Source organism: Delphinus delphis, chromosome 19 (assembly GCF_949987515.2).
Source record: "Delphinus delphis chromosome 19, mDelDel1.2, whole genome shotgun sequence".
NCBI lineage: Eukaryota > Metazoa > Chordata > Mammalia > Artiodactyla > Delphinidae > Delphinus > Delphinus delphis.
Window position 1 is genome coordinate 18566510 of NC_082701.1, and position 14890 is coordinate 18581399.

Genomic DNA, 14890 nt, shown 5'->3' on the forward strand with positions numbered 1-14890 from the left:
AGAAATGGACTGCCTGAGTTGTCCCATATGTCCACATCAGATCTCTCTTCTCTCAGGGGACAGAAGGAAGCCAGACCAAGATCACACTTCTCTACAAGTGGCTCTTAGGAAAACCTCTTTTCTTTTTTTTTAACTTTTATTGGAGTATAGTTGCTTTACAACATTGTGTTAGTTTCTACTGTACAGCAAAGTGAATCAGCTATATGTATACATATATCCCCCTTATTTGGTTTTCCTTCTCATTTAGGTCACCACAGAGCATTGAGTAGAGTTCCCTGTGCTATACAGTAGGTTCTCATTAGTTATCTGTTTTATACGTAGTATCAATAGTGTATATATGTCAATCTCAGTCTTCCAATTCATCATACCCCCTCCTTTCCCCCTTGGTATCCATATGTTTGTTCTGTACATCTGTGTCTCTATTTCTGCTTTGTAAATAAGTTCATCTATACCAATTTTTTCAGATTCCACATATATGCGTTAATATATGATATTTGTTTTTCTGACTTACTTCATTCTGTAAAGACTCTTAACAGTTTCTCGGTCCATCCATGTCTCTACAAATGACCCAATTTTGTTCCTTTTTATGGCTGAGTAATATTCCATTGTATATATGTACCGCATCTTCTTTGTCCATTCCTCTGTTGATGGACATGTCCTGGCTAGGTTGCTTCCATGTCCTGGCTACTGTAAGTAGTGCTGCAATGAACATTGGGGTGCATGTGTCTTTCTGAATTATGGGGAAAACCTTCTACTTTCAGCTTTAACAGAAGCAGAGGGATTTCCTCTGGGGTGTGTGTTGTGTACCATTTATTGAACCCCTACTATGTGCTCGAACCAACACTGTCACATTTAAACCTCACAACAACCCTGTGAGATAGGCGTCATCTCCGTTTCCCAGATGAATCTTGGAAAGTGTAGCGATATGCCCAAAGTCACAGGGTTGCATTAGGGGTTGGAGCCTAAGTTTAGCTGCATTCAAAGGCTAGTTCGCTTACTGTTCCTTCCTCTACTCTAGTTTTCAACTTTGCAGCTACAAGAAGGGACCCTTGAGCCTCCATGGGCAGAAGGAAAGACAACCCTGCAGCTAGAACACTTCCTTCGGTCCAGAACTAGAGAGCGAGAGCTTTGTTTCCTGACGGAAGTGGGGGAAAAAAACCCCGCGAGAGCCGGAAGTTGTGCGTCGCGTCCTCGCGCCGGCCTCCTGGGCCGCGGGGTGAGGCCGCGGCGGACTGCCCTTCCTCAAGATGGCGTCGAAGATAGGTTCGCGACGGTGGATGCTGCAGCTGATCATGCAGTTGGGTTCGGTGTTGCTCACACGCTGCCCGTTCTGGGGCTGCTTCAGCCAGCTGATGCTGTACGCTGAGAGGGCCGAGGCGCGCCGGTGAGCAGGCCCGCGCGGCCGCCGAACGCGGTGGGGGCGGTCCGGCCTGTCCCAGCAACGAGGGTGCGGTGAGGTGGGGAAGAAGTTGCGGCCCAGAAGTTGGGACCCTTGGACTGGGAGGAATTGGGACCTTGGACTTGTTGGGGACTCTGGTCCGGAGCAAGGTGGGCGTGGAGCGGAGTGTGGGGGGGTCCTAGCTATGAGAGGGGCCGCCGGTTTGGGGAAGCAGTGGAGCTTGCGGGAACCTAAGGGGTCTCAAGGCTCTTTTCCCCGCTTCCTTCTGTGCTTCATGCTGTCCTCGTTCCTTCCCCCCTCCCGGCTCGCAGGAAGCCCGACATCCCAGTGCCCTACCTGTACTTCGACATGGGGGCGGCCGTGCTGTGCGCTAGCTTCATGTCCTTTGGAGTGAAGCGGCGCTGGTTCGCTCTGGGGGCCGCACTCCAGCTGGCCATTAGTACCTACGCCGCCTACATCGGGGGCTACGTCCACTACGGGGACTGGCTGAAGGTGAGCGCCTCGGCCCTAAGTGGGACTTCGCTGGGGTGTTGGGGAGCCAATGCCCGGGACAGTTGGGCGATGCCTGGTGCTATCCAGGAGCACAGTGCGAAGCCTGGAAAGGCTGAACCCCCAGGCGCGTAGAGGTTATTACAGACGGCGAGAATGGAAGGACCTTAGACACCACGCAAACCTCCCCTTCAGAGTGTGGAAACTGAGGTCCAGAGATGCAAAACAGACTTTCCCAAAGTTACACCACAGTTAGCATTACAGGTGTGACCAGAACCCAGGTCACCTGGTTCCCAGAACCCTTTAAACCATTAGTTATCTCAGACTCTTAGGGCAAAAGGGACCTTAGAGAGTACCTGGTCCACCCAACCGATTTTATGAAATTTATCTAATCCTAGGGCAGCATTTAAGCCTGTAGATGCCAGGACCTGTGCCAGGCACTACAGGCTTGGAGATAAGCCTGGACCAAGGCATTACCCGCAAGGAGTGGACTGTCAGTCCAACAGGGGAGGCAGATGTGTGAATAGCTATAGGACAGTGAGATCAATGGTTAGTTATGGAACAGCGTATACTATATAGCAAAAAGAACATTGGGCTTCGAGTGTGCAGACCTGGGGGTGGGGAGGGGGGCAACGCTTGGTATCTGGGTTCTGCCACTTACTTTCTGTAGGACCTTGGACAATTTTATTAACCCCTCTGGGCCTCCGTTTCTACTTCTGGTAAAAAAAAATTACCTATCTCTGCTCTACCTGCCCACCACACTTGGAAATGGTAAGAGGGTGCATCAGGTGGAATGGGATGTATAGAGATGGGCAGTTCTGCGCTCCGGGAAGCCAGGAGAAGTGTGGTGGCTTCAGGTCCTGACTGGGGTCCCCTCACCTCGGCCTAGGTCCGTATGTACTCTCGCACAGTTGCCATCATCGGTGGCTTTCTTGTGCTGGCCAGCGGTGCTGGGGAGCTGTACCGTCGGAAACCCCGCAGCCGTTCCCTCCAGTCCACCGGCCAGGTCTTCCTGGGCATCTACCTCATCTGCGTGGTAGGTTGGGGGACTGTGGGCTGGAGGTGCCTGACTGGGAGTGAGAAGTGAGCCCGTGCCTGGCTCCCGGCAGTGGCCCCTGCCAAATTCTGGGCCTCGGGGGCCCTTCAAGTGCCTGAGACCTGGCCGAGAGGCCCTTCTTCCGGCATTATTGCCACTGGGGAGAGAAGAGGATGGGTTGACCCTTCAGTCCCAAGCCTGAGAGCCAGAAGAGCAAGCGGGACGGGTCCTCTCATGGCTTCAGCCCCCAGAGGACTGGGAGAGGGGACAAAGGAGAGGTTGGGTAGAGTTCAGGTCCTAGATGGGACTCTGCCACTTAGAGCTGATGGGGCTGCCTAGTGTAGCCAGTTATGTCCTCCCTGGTGCTCGGGGAGGCCAGTGTGGATGGGGACGTGAACAGGCCCCAAGTCACTTGGCTTCATCTTAGTTGCTGGGCACCATCTCCCATGTGCAGAGCTCTGTATTCAGAGGTGAGAGCCCCGGTCTGACCGTGGAACCTCCTCCCTTCTGAGACCCCAGAGTGAGGAGAGACAGAGGTCCTAACCCCATGGAGCTCCCTAGTCAGATGGGGAGACACAGGCTTTACTTTCCGAAAGCCCCCAAGTCTGAGAGGGGAGTCAGAAGCCCACCTTGTAGGGGCTGCTTGCATGCCAGGGGTGGCCTTACCCAGACAGGCTCCTCAGCCTGTTGGAGAGCCTTAGAGGATGGTGTGTCTCTAGGCCTACTCGCTGCAGCACAGCAAGGAGGACCGGCTGGCGTACCTGAACCATCTCCCGGGCGGGGAGCTGATGATCCAGCTCTTCTTCGTGCTGTATGGCGTCCTGGCCCTGGCTTTCCTGTCAGGCTACTACGTGACCCTGGCTGCCCAGATCTTGGCTGTTCTGCTGCCCCCGGTTATGCTGCTCATTGATGGCAACGTTGCCTACTGGCATAACACGCGGCGTGTTGAGTTCTGGAACCAGATGAAGCTCCTTGGAGAGAGCGTGGGCATCTTTGGGGCCGCTGTCATCCTGGCCACCGACGGCTGAGTTGCACAGCGGGAGTCTGAGATGGGTGCAGGGAGCCAGTGAGGGCTACCCTACCTTCTTCCTTGCTGGCCCAGTATGTTTACTTATGCTTTTTGGTCTGTTTGTTTGATCACTTGCGTTGTGTGCATGTGTGTGCGTACGCATGTGTGTGCGTGTGTTGGTAAGAGGCAGGTCTCTTCCCCAGTTCCTGGGCTTGGGCCTTGGTGAGGTGGGAGCCCTGATGACTCTGCCTTACAGGTTTCTTTTTCCTGTTTGTTATGAGGAGAGCTGAGGCCAGCTGCTCCCTTGGGTCTCCTGTCCCAGGGAAGGGAGTAAGGCAGGGCTAGGGTGGGGTACTGAGAGTGGGAGACAGAGGAGAACCGGAAGAGAGCCAATGTGAAACAGCCCTTTTTGAACCTGGCAGATGTAGCTAGGCTCCGCAGTGCTTTTCTGAGACTGAGAGCGAGTGAGTGTGCACGTTGACACGTGGCTCAGGCCCAGGAGGAGCAGAGGGGCCGGGCACCACGGAAGTCATGTGGGCTCTCAGGGTGTGCTGGGGCAGAAACAGCACTAGCTGTCACCCACCTTGAGGGTAGAGCAGGCCCCAGTTTACTCTGGGGTTTGCAGGGGTGGGACAGGCAGCAGCCAGCTTCCTGCCTCTGGCCTTCTGTTTCCAGCTCCGTGGTTGGCCTGGTGGGGGTGAGTGCCCGCCCAAACACCAGACCACACAGTCCTCCGAAAATAAACATTTTATATAGACATTTGGCTTTGCTTCTCTGTTCTCCCCACGGGGCACTTAGCCATTGGCTGGGATTGATCTCGGGTTTCTTGAAATACCATATCTGGTTAAGCCCCACCTTGATCCGCCCATGATCTTCCCCCTGTTCTGAGAGTTCCCACAGTCCTTTGGCTCTCTTTTCAAGTCTCCGAATGCTCCCTGTGGTATATGCTTTGACCTTTCACTTCAGTCCCTCTCGTGGCTTAGCTTTTCCTCCCCATTTGGTGCCAGGTCTTTTCGAAGAAACCTTTGGTGAGGGCAGCTGGAGGGAGAGAACTGATAAGTGTCACTATGAGGCTGAGGAGTTTTCATTTCACAGGTGAGGAAATGGAGGCTCAGAGAAGGTGAGCAGCTTGCCTCAGGCCACAGAGCTGGGTTCCAGGTCAGGTCTGTCTGATGCCCACGCCCAGATATGTACGGGACACCAGCCCTCTCTTGGGGGTGGGTTGTGTCACAGCAGCCCCGTGTGTGCGCCATGGTGACCCTCTCCCTACTCGTCCGCACACCTCCTGACAGAAAGTAGCCCCAGCAGCCAGTATGGTTCCTGGCACACGGTGGGGGACAGAAATGTGAAATGAAACCTCAGGCTTTGGACTCCTACCCGTCTGAGATGTTCTCTTCCTGCAAAGATGGAGACACAACCTCCAGGGGGGCCCAGGGGAAAACATCCAAGTCTGGGCTTGGCCCTGAGCCCTGCCTGGAAAGGGAGCTGGGGCTGCTGTCAGTCTGGTCTGTGGCATGGAAGATGTTTCCTAACTAAGGGGTAGGGGAGTCTCTCGGGACTGCTGACAGCTGGGGGAGGGAGGTGGTGGCAGCATTCATCTGGGGGCCTCGGCCTCATTTAGCTCCTCTCTTCCCTCTAGGAAGAGGTTCCCCAGCCCTCAACATCTTGTTTCCAGAGGGTCACTGCTAATTTCCTTTCAAGTGTGAGCTGACTTTCAGACAAGTATTTGCATTTTAATCAAGGTCTCCTGAAAAGTTGCAAGACCCGAAGGAACTAAAACGAATGGTAGAATATCAGGCAGATGTGGGTGATATTTTGGGCAAGGGAGCCTCAAAACAGCACAGAGACCACAGACACTGGCCCACCCTCAAGCCTTGAGTAGAGCCCTCAAAGGCAAGCCCTCCTCCCCCCAAATCCCTACACTGAAAATTCAAGGCCATCTGGTTGTGGCTTTGGAGCAAGGAGGGGGTCTTGGGCAGGCCCTTCTCCTTCCTGCACTTGTCCTCACTTGGGTGCCCCCCTCTGGGCAGGGTAGAGTAGGGGCTGCTGCCTTCTCTGCAGCTCACTCAGCCAACAAGCCTGGTCCGGCCTGTGGCTGCCTCGGGTCACCTTCAGCAGGCATGGCTTTTGGTCCACCCTGGCTGTCCCAGGGCCTGCAGGGCTGGTAGAGAGGGTCAGCTGCCTGGGTCAGAAGCTGGCTTGCAGAAGGAGTCTGGCAGCCCCTTGGCGTGGTTGACCAGCTCGTAAGAGTCCCGGATGTCGGCTAGGCCAAACCAGAAGAAGATCCACTGCTTGTTGGAGAAGCTGCCATCGCTGTGCTTGAAGTACCTGGTGGAGGTGGGAGACAGGTTTTAGGCAAGGCCAGCGCTCACTGCTCACTGGTTCATTTTCTGAGGACCTACTACAGGCATACCTCGTTTTATGGCGCTTCACTTTATTGTGCTTTGCAGGTACTACGTTTTTTACAAATTAAAGGTTTGTGGAAACCCTGTGTGGAGCAAGTCTATCAGGGTAATTTTTCCAACAGCACTTGCTCACTTCGTATCTCTGTGTTGCATTTTGGTAATTCTTGCAATATTTCAAACCCTTCACCAGCAAATAGGTGATTATTCACTGAAGGCTCAAGTGATGGTTAGCAGTTTTTAGCAATAAAAGTATTTTAAAATTAAGGTATATACACTTTTTTTTAAGACATAATGCTATTGCACACTTAATAGACTACAGTATAGTGTAAACATAACTTTTATATATATTCGGAAACCAAAAAATTCATGTGATTGACTTTATTGCAATATTCACTTTATTGTGGAGGTCTGGAACCAAACTGGCAATATCTCTGGGGTATGCCTGTACATGCTGGACACTCTGCTAGGACCTGTGGTGTGTAATCTGATTTTATCCTTATAGCATTAGCCAATAGCCTGGTGGTGGTATGCTTTTTTCACGGAGAAGCAGCTAAGGCTCAGAGAAGTTAGCTAACTAGCCAGAGTCACACAGCTAGGAGGGTTAGAGTGAGGCCCTCTTTTGCTCTCTGCACACTGCCTTGGCTGTGCAGCCCGGGGAGGGGTTCCTGTTCACTTCTTGGTGCCCACAGAGCAGAGTAGTGGGGGATGAGGTGATAACTGCAGAAGGAAAGAGAGGAGGGAGTGTTCCACTGGAGATGCAGTGGGCCTGGGGTCGGAGCTTGGCAACTCGGCCTGGAATAGAGCCCTGAGGTGCTGGATTTCTGCAGACCCTGGGAGAGGCAGGCTGCTTCCCGGGTGGAGACTGTCTTCAAGGAATCTACCCTAGCCGGGCAGAGCCGGGTTAAGTGTGCTCTGCCTCTAGGGAAATCTCAGGCTCCGTGTGTGGTCCACTCCCTGGGGAATGTGGGGCCACACTGAGCGGGCCATTTCCCTTGGGGAAGAATGGCTAATGAAAGAAGGGGAGGCCCAGCCTTCCTGGCTGGTGGTCCCCGGGGCGTAGCTGGCCAGAGCTGGAGAGGAGAGTGGGGGCGGGGCCCAGCCCAGAGCCGGGAGGGGCGGGACCTACCAGGGATTGATGGGGTTGGTGACCCGGGAGCGCCAGAAAAGCGTCTGCAGGTCCCGCCGCAGGCGCTCCCACAGCATCTGGCCGGAGCCTTGGCCCTGGCGGCTGGAGCTCACCACAAACTTGTCTAGATACGGGGTGCCCCCAAGTACAGGCTCCGTGGTCAGAATGGCAGCCGCGTTGTACCTGGCGCAGCGGGGGAGAGGCAGGCTGGGACCTCTCCTTGGTCCAAAGCTCCCCGGCTCTGTCCCTTGGTCCCTGCCCTCTGGGGCCCGCAGGCTCACCCCTCAGAGACGTAGACAGAGTGCAACCTCGGGCGCAGCGAGGCCAAGTAGTCGTCCCGGAGCTTTTTGCCGAAGCTGACGTTGACCAGGTTCACTAGGAGGCCCTGGTCCAGGTTGTCCAGGCTGCGCACTCGCAGCATCCGCTCGGCGTTCTTGAACAGCGTCCCGGACCCTGGGGGTGGGATGGAGGAGGAGGGGTGAGTTCGGCCCGAGATCCAGGTACCCTTCGCTCCTCCGTTTGCGCAGCCTGATGGGGATTCCAGATAGGACAGGGGCTAGTGGGGCAATTACTCTCTTTGGGAGCTCTCCATAGTGAGACGCTTCCTAAGATCTGCATAGATTTATGCGCGATTTTCATTAAGGGATTTGCTTTTTCCCCAGGCAGTTTGTCCCTCAAGTTCCGCCTATCGCCTGTAGTCCCACCTACCTCTCCTAGTCCCGCCTACCCTTGCCCTCCCCCGCCCCTGGTCCCGCCCACCCGTCCAAACCCCGCCCACGTTTCCTAGCTCTGTCCATTCCACTTGGTTCCGCTGGGTCTGTGGTTCCTCCCACCCACCCAAGTCCCTCCCATCTGTCTAGTTCCACCCAAGTTCTAGCCCAGGGCCGTCCACCTCCTTGCTCACCTCCCCTAGGTTTGGCAAGAGCAGGAAGCCTTTACTGTCTGGAGAGGAAGCCGCTTCTCCTGGCTCCCCAAACCCCGGCGCACCCCCCGCCCCGGCCCTCACCCTTGTTGCTGAAGAGCTCGGTGAGCAGCGTGCTGGCGTCGGTGATGACGGCCGAGGAGTGGTGAGGCAGGCGGCTGAGCACGTCTACGATGAGCCGAATCTGCTGCCGTTCTTTGGTGCTCACCCACTCGGCGTTGTTCACTAGGTCCAGGTCGGCGGGCAAGTTCACGTTACTCAGGACCTGTGTCCAGGACGAGGGGGTGAGCCTCCGACCTGCAGCCGGACAAGGACTGTGCCCCCGCCCCACGGACCTCTCCTCACTGACCCCTTTTCCCTTACTTCCTCCCGAAGTCCTTGGCCAGTAAGGGACTCAGATCTGAGCACCATAGGCTGAGTCCTTCCCTGACACTCCATTTCCGACTCATGCGGCTGGAGAGAGAGTGACTCTGGGGCCCGTCTGGGAGGCGTGCAGGGGACCTAAGAGAGGGGCTCAGCCTGGCGCAGAGTCGCGAGGAGTGGGGTCCAAAAGGAGGAGACACACCTTGTTACTGCTGTCGTGCAGACCGCCCGTGGTATTGAGGAAGATGATTTTGGTGGGCCGCAGCGCCTTGGCCAGGGACGCGGTCACCTCCAGTGAGTCCAGGAGCACGGAGCGGCGGGCGGCCGTCTCCCCGATGGGGCACAGGATGGGGATGCTGCTCGACTCCAGGCACCACTGTAGTAGGTCGGTCTCCACCGAGACGATGCCGCCATAGCTGGGGGCCAGACGTGGTGCTCAAGGAGGTTGCCTCCAGGACCCGCGGGTCTGGGGCTGGGCGGGTGGAGTAGCGTGATCTGAGGACGCAGGGGCACGCAGGGTCAGCACTAACCTGGCATGAGGGGCTGGCTCAGCAGCGCCCAGCACCGACCCGCCGCCAAAAAAAGGCACGGCAGTGGCGGCATTATGCCGCAGGGCGTCCACCAGCACCTTGCATCTCTGGGCAAGCTGTGCCTTGGCCTCCCAGAAGGAAAGACAGCCCGAGGGTGCCGTGGGAGCGGGCAGCCCCAGGACCACCAGGGGCTTCATGTCCATGCGCTGCAGGAAGGCCAGGGCGAAGGCCAGGCTGGATACGGCCTTAGGGCACTTGAGCACCTCTTCGTCCACCTGCGGAGGAGTGGGCGTTCAACGGGCACGACACCGGCCCTGACTCCTGCTGCACCCGCTTGCTCCTACAGCCGGGCCCTCAGGGCCCTCTCGGGGCCCCCACCCTGCCCAGGAGCTGTCAGGCTCCATTTCTGGCCACCTGCGCCCACCTGCTTCGCCCTTTGCCCCGTTGGGTCTTGCCATCCTCTTATCTCACACTAGTGTTCCTCCCTCCGCTCCTCCCTGCGACCTTGGACTGTAGGACACCATAGGGGGAGGGGTGACGCAGGCGGCTTCTATCCAGGTTCCCTAACTGCCAACTGAACCCCTAACTGCGCCCAGGTTGGGAGGACTTCTCTGGTGCATCACGTTTGACGGGCTGGGGACCCGAGGCTCCTCACCCGGGCTGGGCGCGAGACTTTTCGAGGAGCGCACAGCCTCGCGCAGTCCCAGGCGCTCGTCTGGGCTCCGTCGAGCCCCTTCCTGGCTCCGCTGCCCAGAGTCCGTATTCCTGCCATGCCTGGCAAAACGTCGCTACACAACCCCCGTCCCCTGTCTGTGACCCGGCCGACGCCGGGCTCTCTCACCTCGATGACGGCAAAGGGCCTGTCCGCGGAGTGGTGGCAGGTCTGGAACTGCGTGAGCCAGTGGCGCGCCTCCCCGGGGCTGGCCCCACACTGGTTCAGGAAGGTCTGGATGTCCCGCTGCACCAGCGAGCGGCCGGCCGGGGGCCCGGGGGAGTCGGGGGACACCGGGGGCGCGGGGGGCAGTGTCCACGACGGCTCCTCCGCTGCAGGCGAGTGGATGTCGTACACGGCGCCCTCGGCCTCCTCTTGGGCGGGCTGGGCCGGCGCCCAGGCGGTGCTGAGCCGGCGTCCCGGGCTGGTGCCCCTGGCCGCCCGCCGCCACGTGCTGCCGCTGAGCCTCCGGGCGCCCCCAGTGCCTTGGGGGCCGCGCAGCCTCCCGCCCGCAGGGGCGGCCCGCAGGGCCCAGGCCAACCGCGCCGTCGCCATGACAACCAAACCAGCTCGCCCCCCCAAAAGTGACCGTCTGTCCAGAGCTCCTGGCTCTGGGGGCCTCTTAACCTACGGCGGGGCGGGGCTGGGACTGCCGGGGCGGGGCGCCGACGGGGGCCGCGGAGTCGCCTCCGGGTGCGTTTGAGGAGGGTCAGGCCATGGGTCAGAAGGCGGCGCCGACAGGATCCCCGCCCCTGGGGTGGGGGGATGGAACCCACTAGGGAGAGTCACGAGGCAGAGATAAACGGTGGCTGGGTGTCTTTAATTTGCTGCCAAGGCCGGTTCCAGGAAGGGCTCAGGGGACCCACAGGTGGATTTGGCGCTCTGCGGGGTCTTGAATGATTAAGGGGGAGTCTGATTAGGGCAAGAGGGGAGAGCAGGTTGCAGTTGACGCCTGGCTGAGGGAGGAGACTGGGGGGAGAGGTGGGGGAAGAGTGAGAGCGTGGAGGGCGGGGATGCCTCTGTCCTGTTAAAAATGAACTTCTTAATTTTAAAATTTATCCACATCAGGAGTGTAACTAGAAGGCCATTATCACTCGAAAGAAAGTCTTACAAATAAAGAGAGAACAAAATGTTATAAATTCCAGCTGGTTAGTGTCGTTTGCTTCTCTTGGGAACAAAGAATGTTAGCAGGCACCAGGTGGGAGAGGTCCCCTAGCACACTGTGAGGCTTTCTCCAAGATAGAATAATAGCTGCTGACACGTGCAGAACGCCAGGCACTGTGCAGAGCACTTCACACATAGTAACTCATTTAATCCTTACAGCGACTCCAGAATCGGTATTATTATTACATCCATTTTATTTTGTTTTGTTTTTTTTTTTTTTTTTGCAGTACGCGGGCCTCTCACTGTTGTGGCCTCTCCCGTTGCGGAGCACAGGCTCCAGACGTGCAGGCCCAGTGGCCATGGCTCACGGGCCCAGCCACTCCGTGGCATGTGGGATCCTCCCGGACCGGGCCACGAACCCATGTCCCCTGCATTGGCAGGCGGACTCACAACCACTGCGCCACCAGGGAGGCCCTACATCCATTTTATAGACGAGGAAGTTGAGGCACAAAAATATGTGAGGGACAAGGTCATTGAGTTCGTAAGCAGTGGAGCTGGTCTTTGAAGCAAAGCAGTTTTGCTCCCGATCCATGCTCTTAAGCAAGATTTGAAAAGGACTTGAAAACTTTCACAGGATGTGATTCATTGTTGCTTAATACTGTATCCCCTGTGCTGCCTAAAAACACCTGGTGTGCTAACAGTTGTACATACCCTGCCCTCGGGTACACTCTATCCCGGTGGGGTCCCACCCTCTGTCTTTACAGAGGGCGGTGAAATCAACTGTAGAGGGGAGGTGACTTGGCCGAGGTCACACAGCTTGTTAGTGTCATGGCTGGACCCTTGACATCCTGAGTTCCTACCCCCTGCTCTTTCCTTCCTTTTGTACAGCTCTGTGTTCCCTGTGCTGGGTGTCAGGCTCTGCCTGAATGGGGAGCAGCGGTTTGGGCTCTTCTCTCCTGGGTGTCCCAGAGGATGCTGCGTGAGCGCACTGACCCTGCCAAGGATCCCCCACCAAAACACACGTTCGCGTGAACACGTGCACACGTACACGAGCAGGCACATACACACACACGGCACAGCACATGCACGCACCGTCCTGGGCAGGAGACTCCTGGCAGGGGGAGACGGGAGCTGACCTCTGTGATCTCCTCCATTGACTTTTCCGTTTTCCTACTTAGAAATCCTGAGTTCCAACAGAGTGAAGCAATGGCAGGGAGGGTGTGTACCCCTTGCTCTGAGGGGCCACCTCCAGGGCCTTCGTTCTCTTCTCTCTTTACTGCTGCCCCTCCGATCCCCACACTTCCCAGAATCCACTAGAGGAGGTGGTCTTAACCCTTGGAGCCCAAATCATTTTCCTTCTTTCTGCTCTCAGAGACCCTCAACCTCAAATGTGCTTCCCCTTCCTGGTCTCTCCATCCAAACCCGTCGTCAGAGCGCCCACCCTCCGGGCCACGCTTTACTCAGACTTCCTCTTTCTGGGTCTCTCCCGCTTTTGCTGCTCTGGGTCTCTGCCCCTACCCTGGCCCCTCTTCGCTTCTTCCAACTAAAGCGTACACCCCTTTTAGGTCCTTTCTCCCCAGCTGCGGCTGAGTCCTGCTTCTTGCCAGGTTGGGGCCCCCGTGAGGGCAAGGATGGCCTCTCCCTTCAGACTGGGGCTTCCTGAGTGGGGGGCTGCTGTCTCCTTCCCAAACTGTGGGCTTCCTGAGGGCCCACCAGGTCCAGTAGCCAACAGCATCCTCCCCATCTCCCCTGGGCCGGTGGGGCAGATATTGGCTGGGGAACTCCTCTCCTCTCCTTTGGGTTTCAGCCCAGAGGGCCGTGTCCCCAGGCAGCCAATGGGGCCCAGGGATACCCCGAGTAGATGATTAACTCCAGGCCGGGTGACCCTGGGGTCACTCTCCCTGGAGAAGGCCAGCCCGTGGTTGGGGAATTGGCCCTGCTTTCTGGAGGAGATGGCTGTGGGTATGGGGTCCACATCCCTACCTGACCCACCCGTCTGAACTGAAGGCCTACAGGATCATTGTGGGCCTACGGTTCCCGCTTGAATTTTATGTTTTCCCCTCTGAAGCTGGCTGATGTTTCGTCTTTCAGAGCAAAGCCTATTGTCAATGGGCCCAGAGTCAGGCTCCTATCTTCTAATCAGGCCTCGGGTCCTCGAGATGCTGGGAGCAGACACAACCTTCCAACCCCTCTACACGCTCCCCTCAGCAGGGGCCTCAGCCCTGGGCACAGGGGCTGGTTTGAAGGGCCAAGGTTTTCCCTCCCATGGGAGTCCTCCTTGACCGCCACTTAGTATAGGTGGGCATGGAGGTGACAGGAATCTGGGCAGGTGAGGGTTGATAGGTGACCGTCCCCATCACAGCACCAGAGGGGACATACACACAGATACACAGAGTACACAAAAGTAGAGACCCACGCCACCCTTTGAGATGCACACGGATACACAGGTGTGTAGACACACAAGCGTACAGAGATACACAGAGCGTATAGATATAACATGGAGAGCTCCAGCATCCGTAGTCACACAGATACACATGTGCACATAGATACACGTGTGTAGACACACAGCCATACAGAGAGACACAGGTCCACTCAGACACACATATGCATACAGAATTGTGTACATTTGTGGAGGTTTTCTCAGTGACCGTGTCACACATAGAAACACACGCACGTTTACATGGAAGGATACTGAGAACACACAACTATATAGCCAATTGTAGTCATTGACAACCACAGGGATATTTAGATCTGGAGATGCAAATGTACACAGACTTGTGTACACACACACACTACATGCAGAGTTAGAAGTAGAACCCACTTCTCCCTGAGACCATACCCATCTACCCATGTACAGAGGCACACAGCCATACTCATTCATATGCCCAGGTGGCATCTGGCATGTGAGAGGTGCCCAGTAGTTATTTATTGGATAAATTAATGAAGAGAGGACAGAGAGAAAGAAGCAGAGCCTGTGGAAAGAAAAGTCTGGCTTCATGGTTTGTGGGGTCTGTGGAATCTGTGTTCGTGGACTTGGCCCTAGGATTGCCCAGGCAGCCCCAAGGTGGCCCTCTCCACCAGTGAGGAGCACACAGTATGTGCCAGGTACTGAACTAGGTGCTCTGAGGAAGCTGTCCCTTTTTTTTTTTTTTTGGCTGGAAGTCAGGAGGCCTGGGCTCTGCCACTTACTAGGATGCAAAGGTTTGGGCAAGGCTTTTAACTTCTATGAGCCTCAGTTTTCTCACCTGTAAAATGGGGGAAGAAAACTTAATCTCCTTGAATCGTGGTGAGGATGTAAAGTTCTCTGTGGGCATGCAGTCAGCCAAATCCTCGCAAACATTATAGGACAAACAACCTGGTTTCTTCAACAAATAAGTTGCAAGGAAAGAGTAGGAGGGGAAGGATGAACCTATAGATCAAAAGAAGCATTTTAAAAGCCTCTTTTCATCCTTATTCGGATTCTGATAAAAACAAACCATAAAATATTAGACGATCAGGAACATTTGAGCACAAAAATACTTGACATATTAATTTTTTAGTTGTGATATGATTGTTAATGTTTTAAAAATGATTCCATATCTTTTAGTATACATACTGAATATTTATACATGAAAAGATAAGATGCCTCGAATTTTCTTCAAAATAACCCAGGAGAAGGGAAAGCGGGGTGGGGGAACAGAGCCACAATGAATTAGGAGTTGCTACTTGTTGAAGCTGGATGATGGATACAGGGGATTCACTATACAATCTCCCAACTTTTATGAATGCTTGGACGTTTGCAAAATTAAAGATTCA

At 55.7% G+C, this 14890-nt stretch overlaps 2 protein-coding genes across 3 annotated transcripts; one reads left to right on the top strand and one right to left on the bottom strand.

Moving 5' to 3' along the window:
* Positions 1-1247: 1247 nt before the first annotated feature.
* TMEM101 (transmembrane protein 101) lies at positions 1248-4536 on the top strand. Its single transcript, XM_059998059.1, has 4 exons — positions 1248-1384; positions 1711-1891; positions 2778-2924; positions 3644-4536. The coding sequence occupies exons 1-4, from the start codon at positions 1248-1250 to the stop codon at positions 3950-3952; spliced, it is 774 nt and encodes a 257-aa protein (XP_059854042.1). The 3' UTR covers positions 3953-4536.
* Positions 4537-5645: 1109 nt separating this feature from the next.
* Positions 5646-10604, bottom strand: NAGS (N-acetylglutamate synthase). Of its 2 annotated transcripts, XM_059998056.1 has the most exons (7): positions 10121-10603; positions 9280-9554; positions 8952-9165; positions 8471-8651; positions 7746-7917; positions 7465-7647; positions 5646-6261 (listed from the first exon to the last, which is right to left on the bottom strand). In XM_059998056.1, the coding sequence occupies exons 1-7, from the start codon at positions 10544-10546 to the stop codon at positions 6108-6110; spliced, it is 1605 nt and encodes a 534-aa protein (XP_059854039.1). In that variant the 5' UTR covers positions 10547-10603; the 3' UTR covers positions 5646-6107. The 2 variants fall into 2 exon arrangements, with proteins under 2 accessions (XP_059854039.1, XP_059854040.1); XM_059998057.1 differs by lacking the exon at positions 7465-7647 and having other exon boundaries at positions 10121-10604.
* Positions 10605-14890: the final 4286 nt, after the last annotated feature.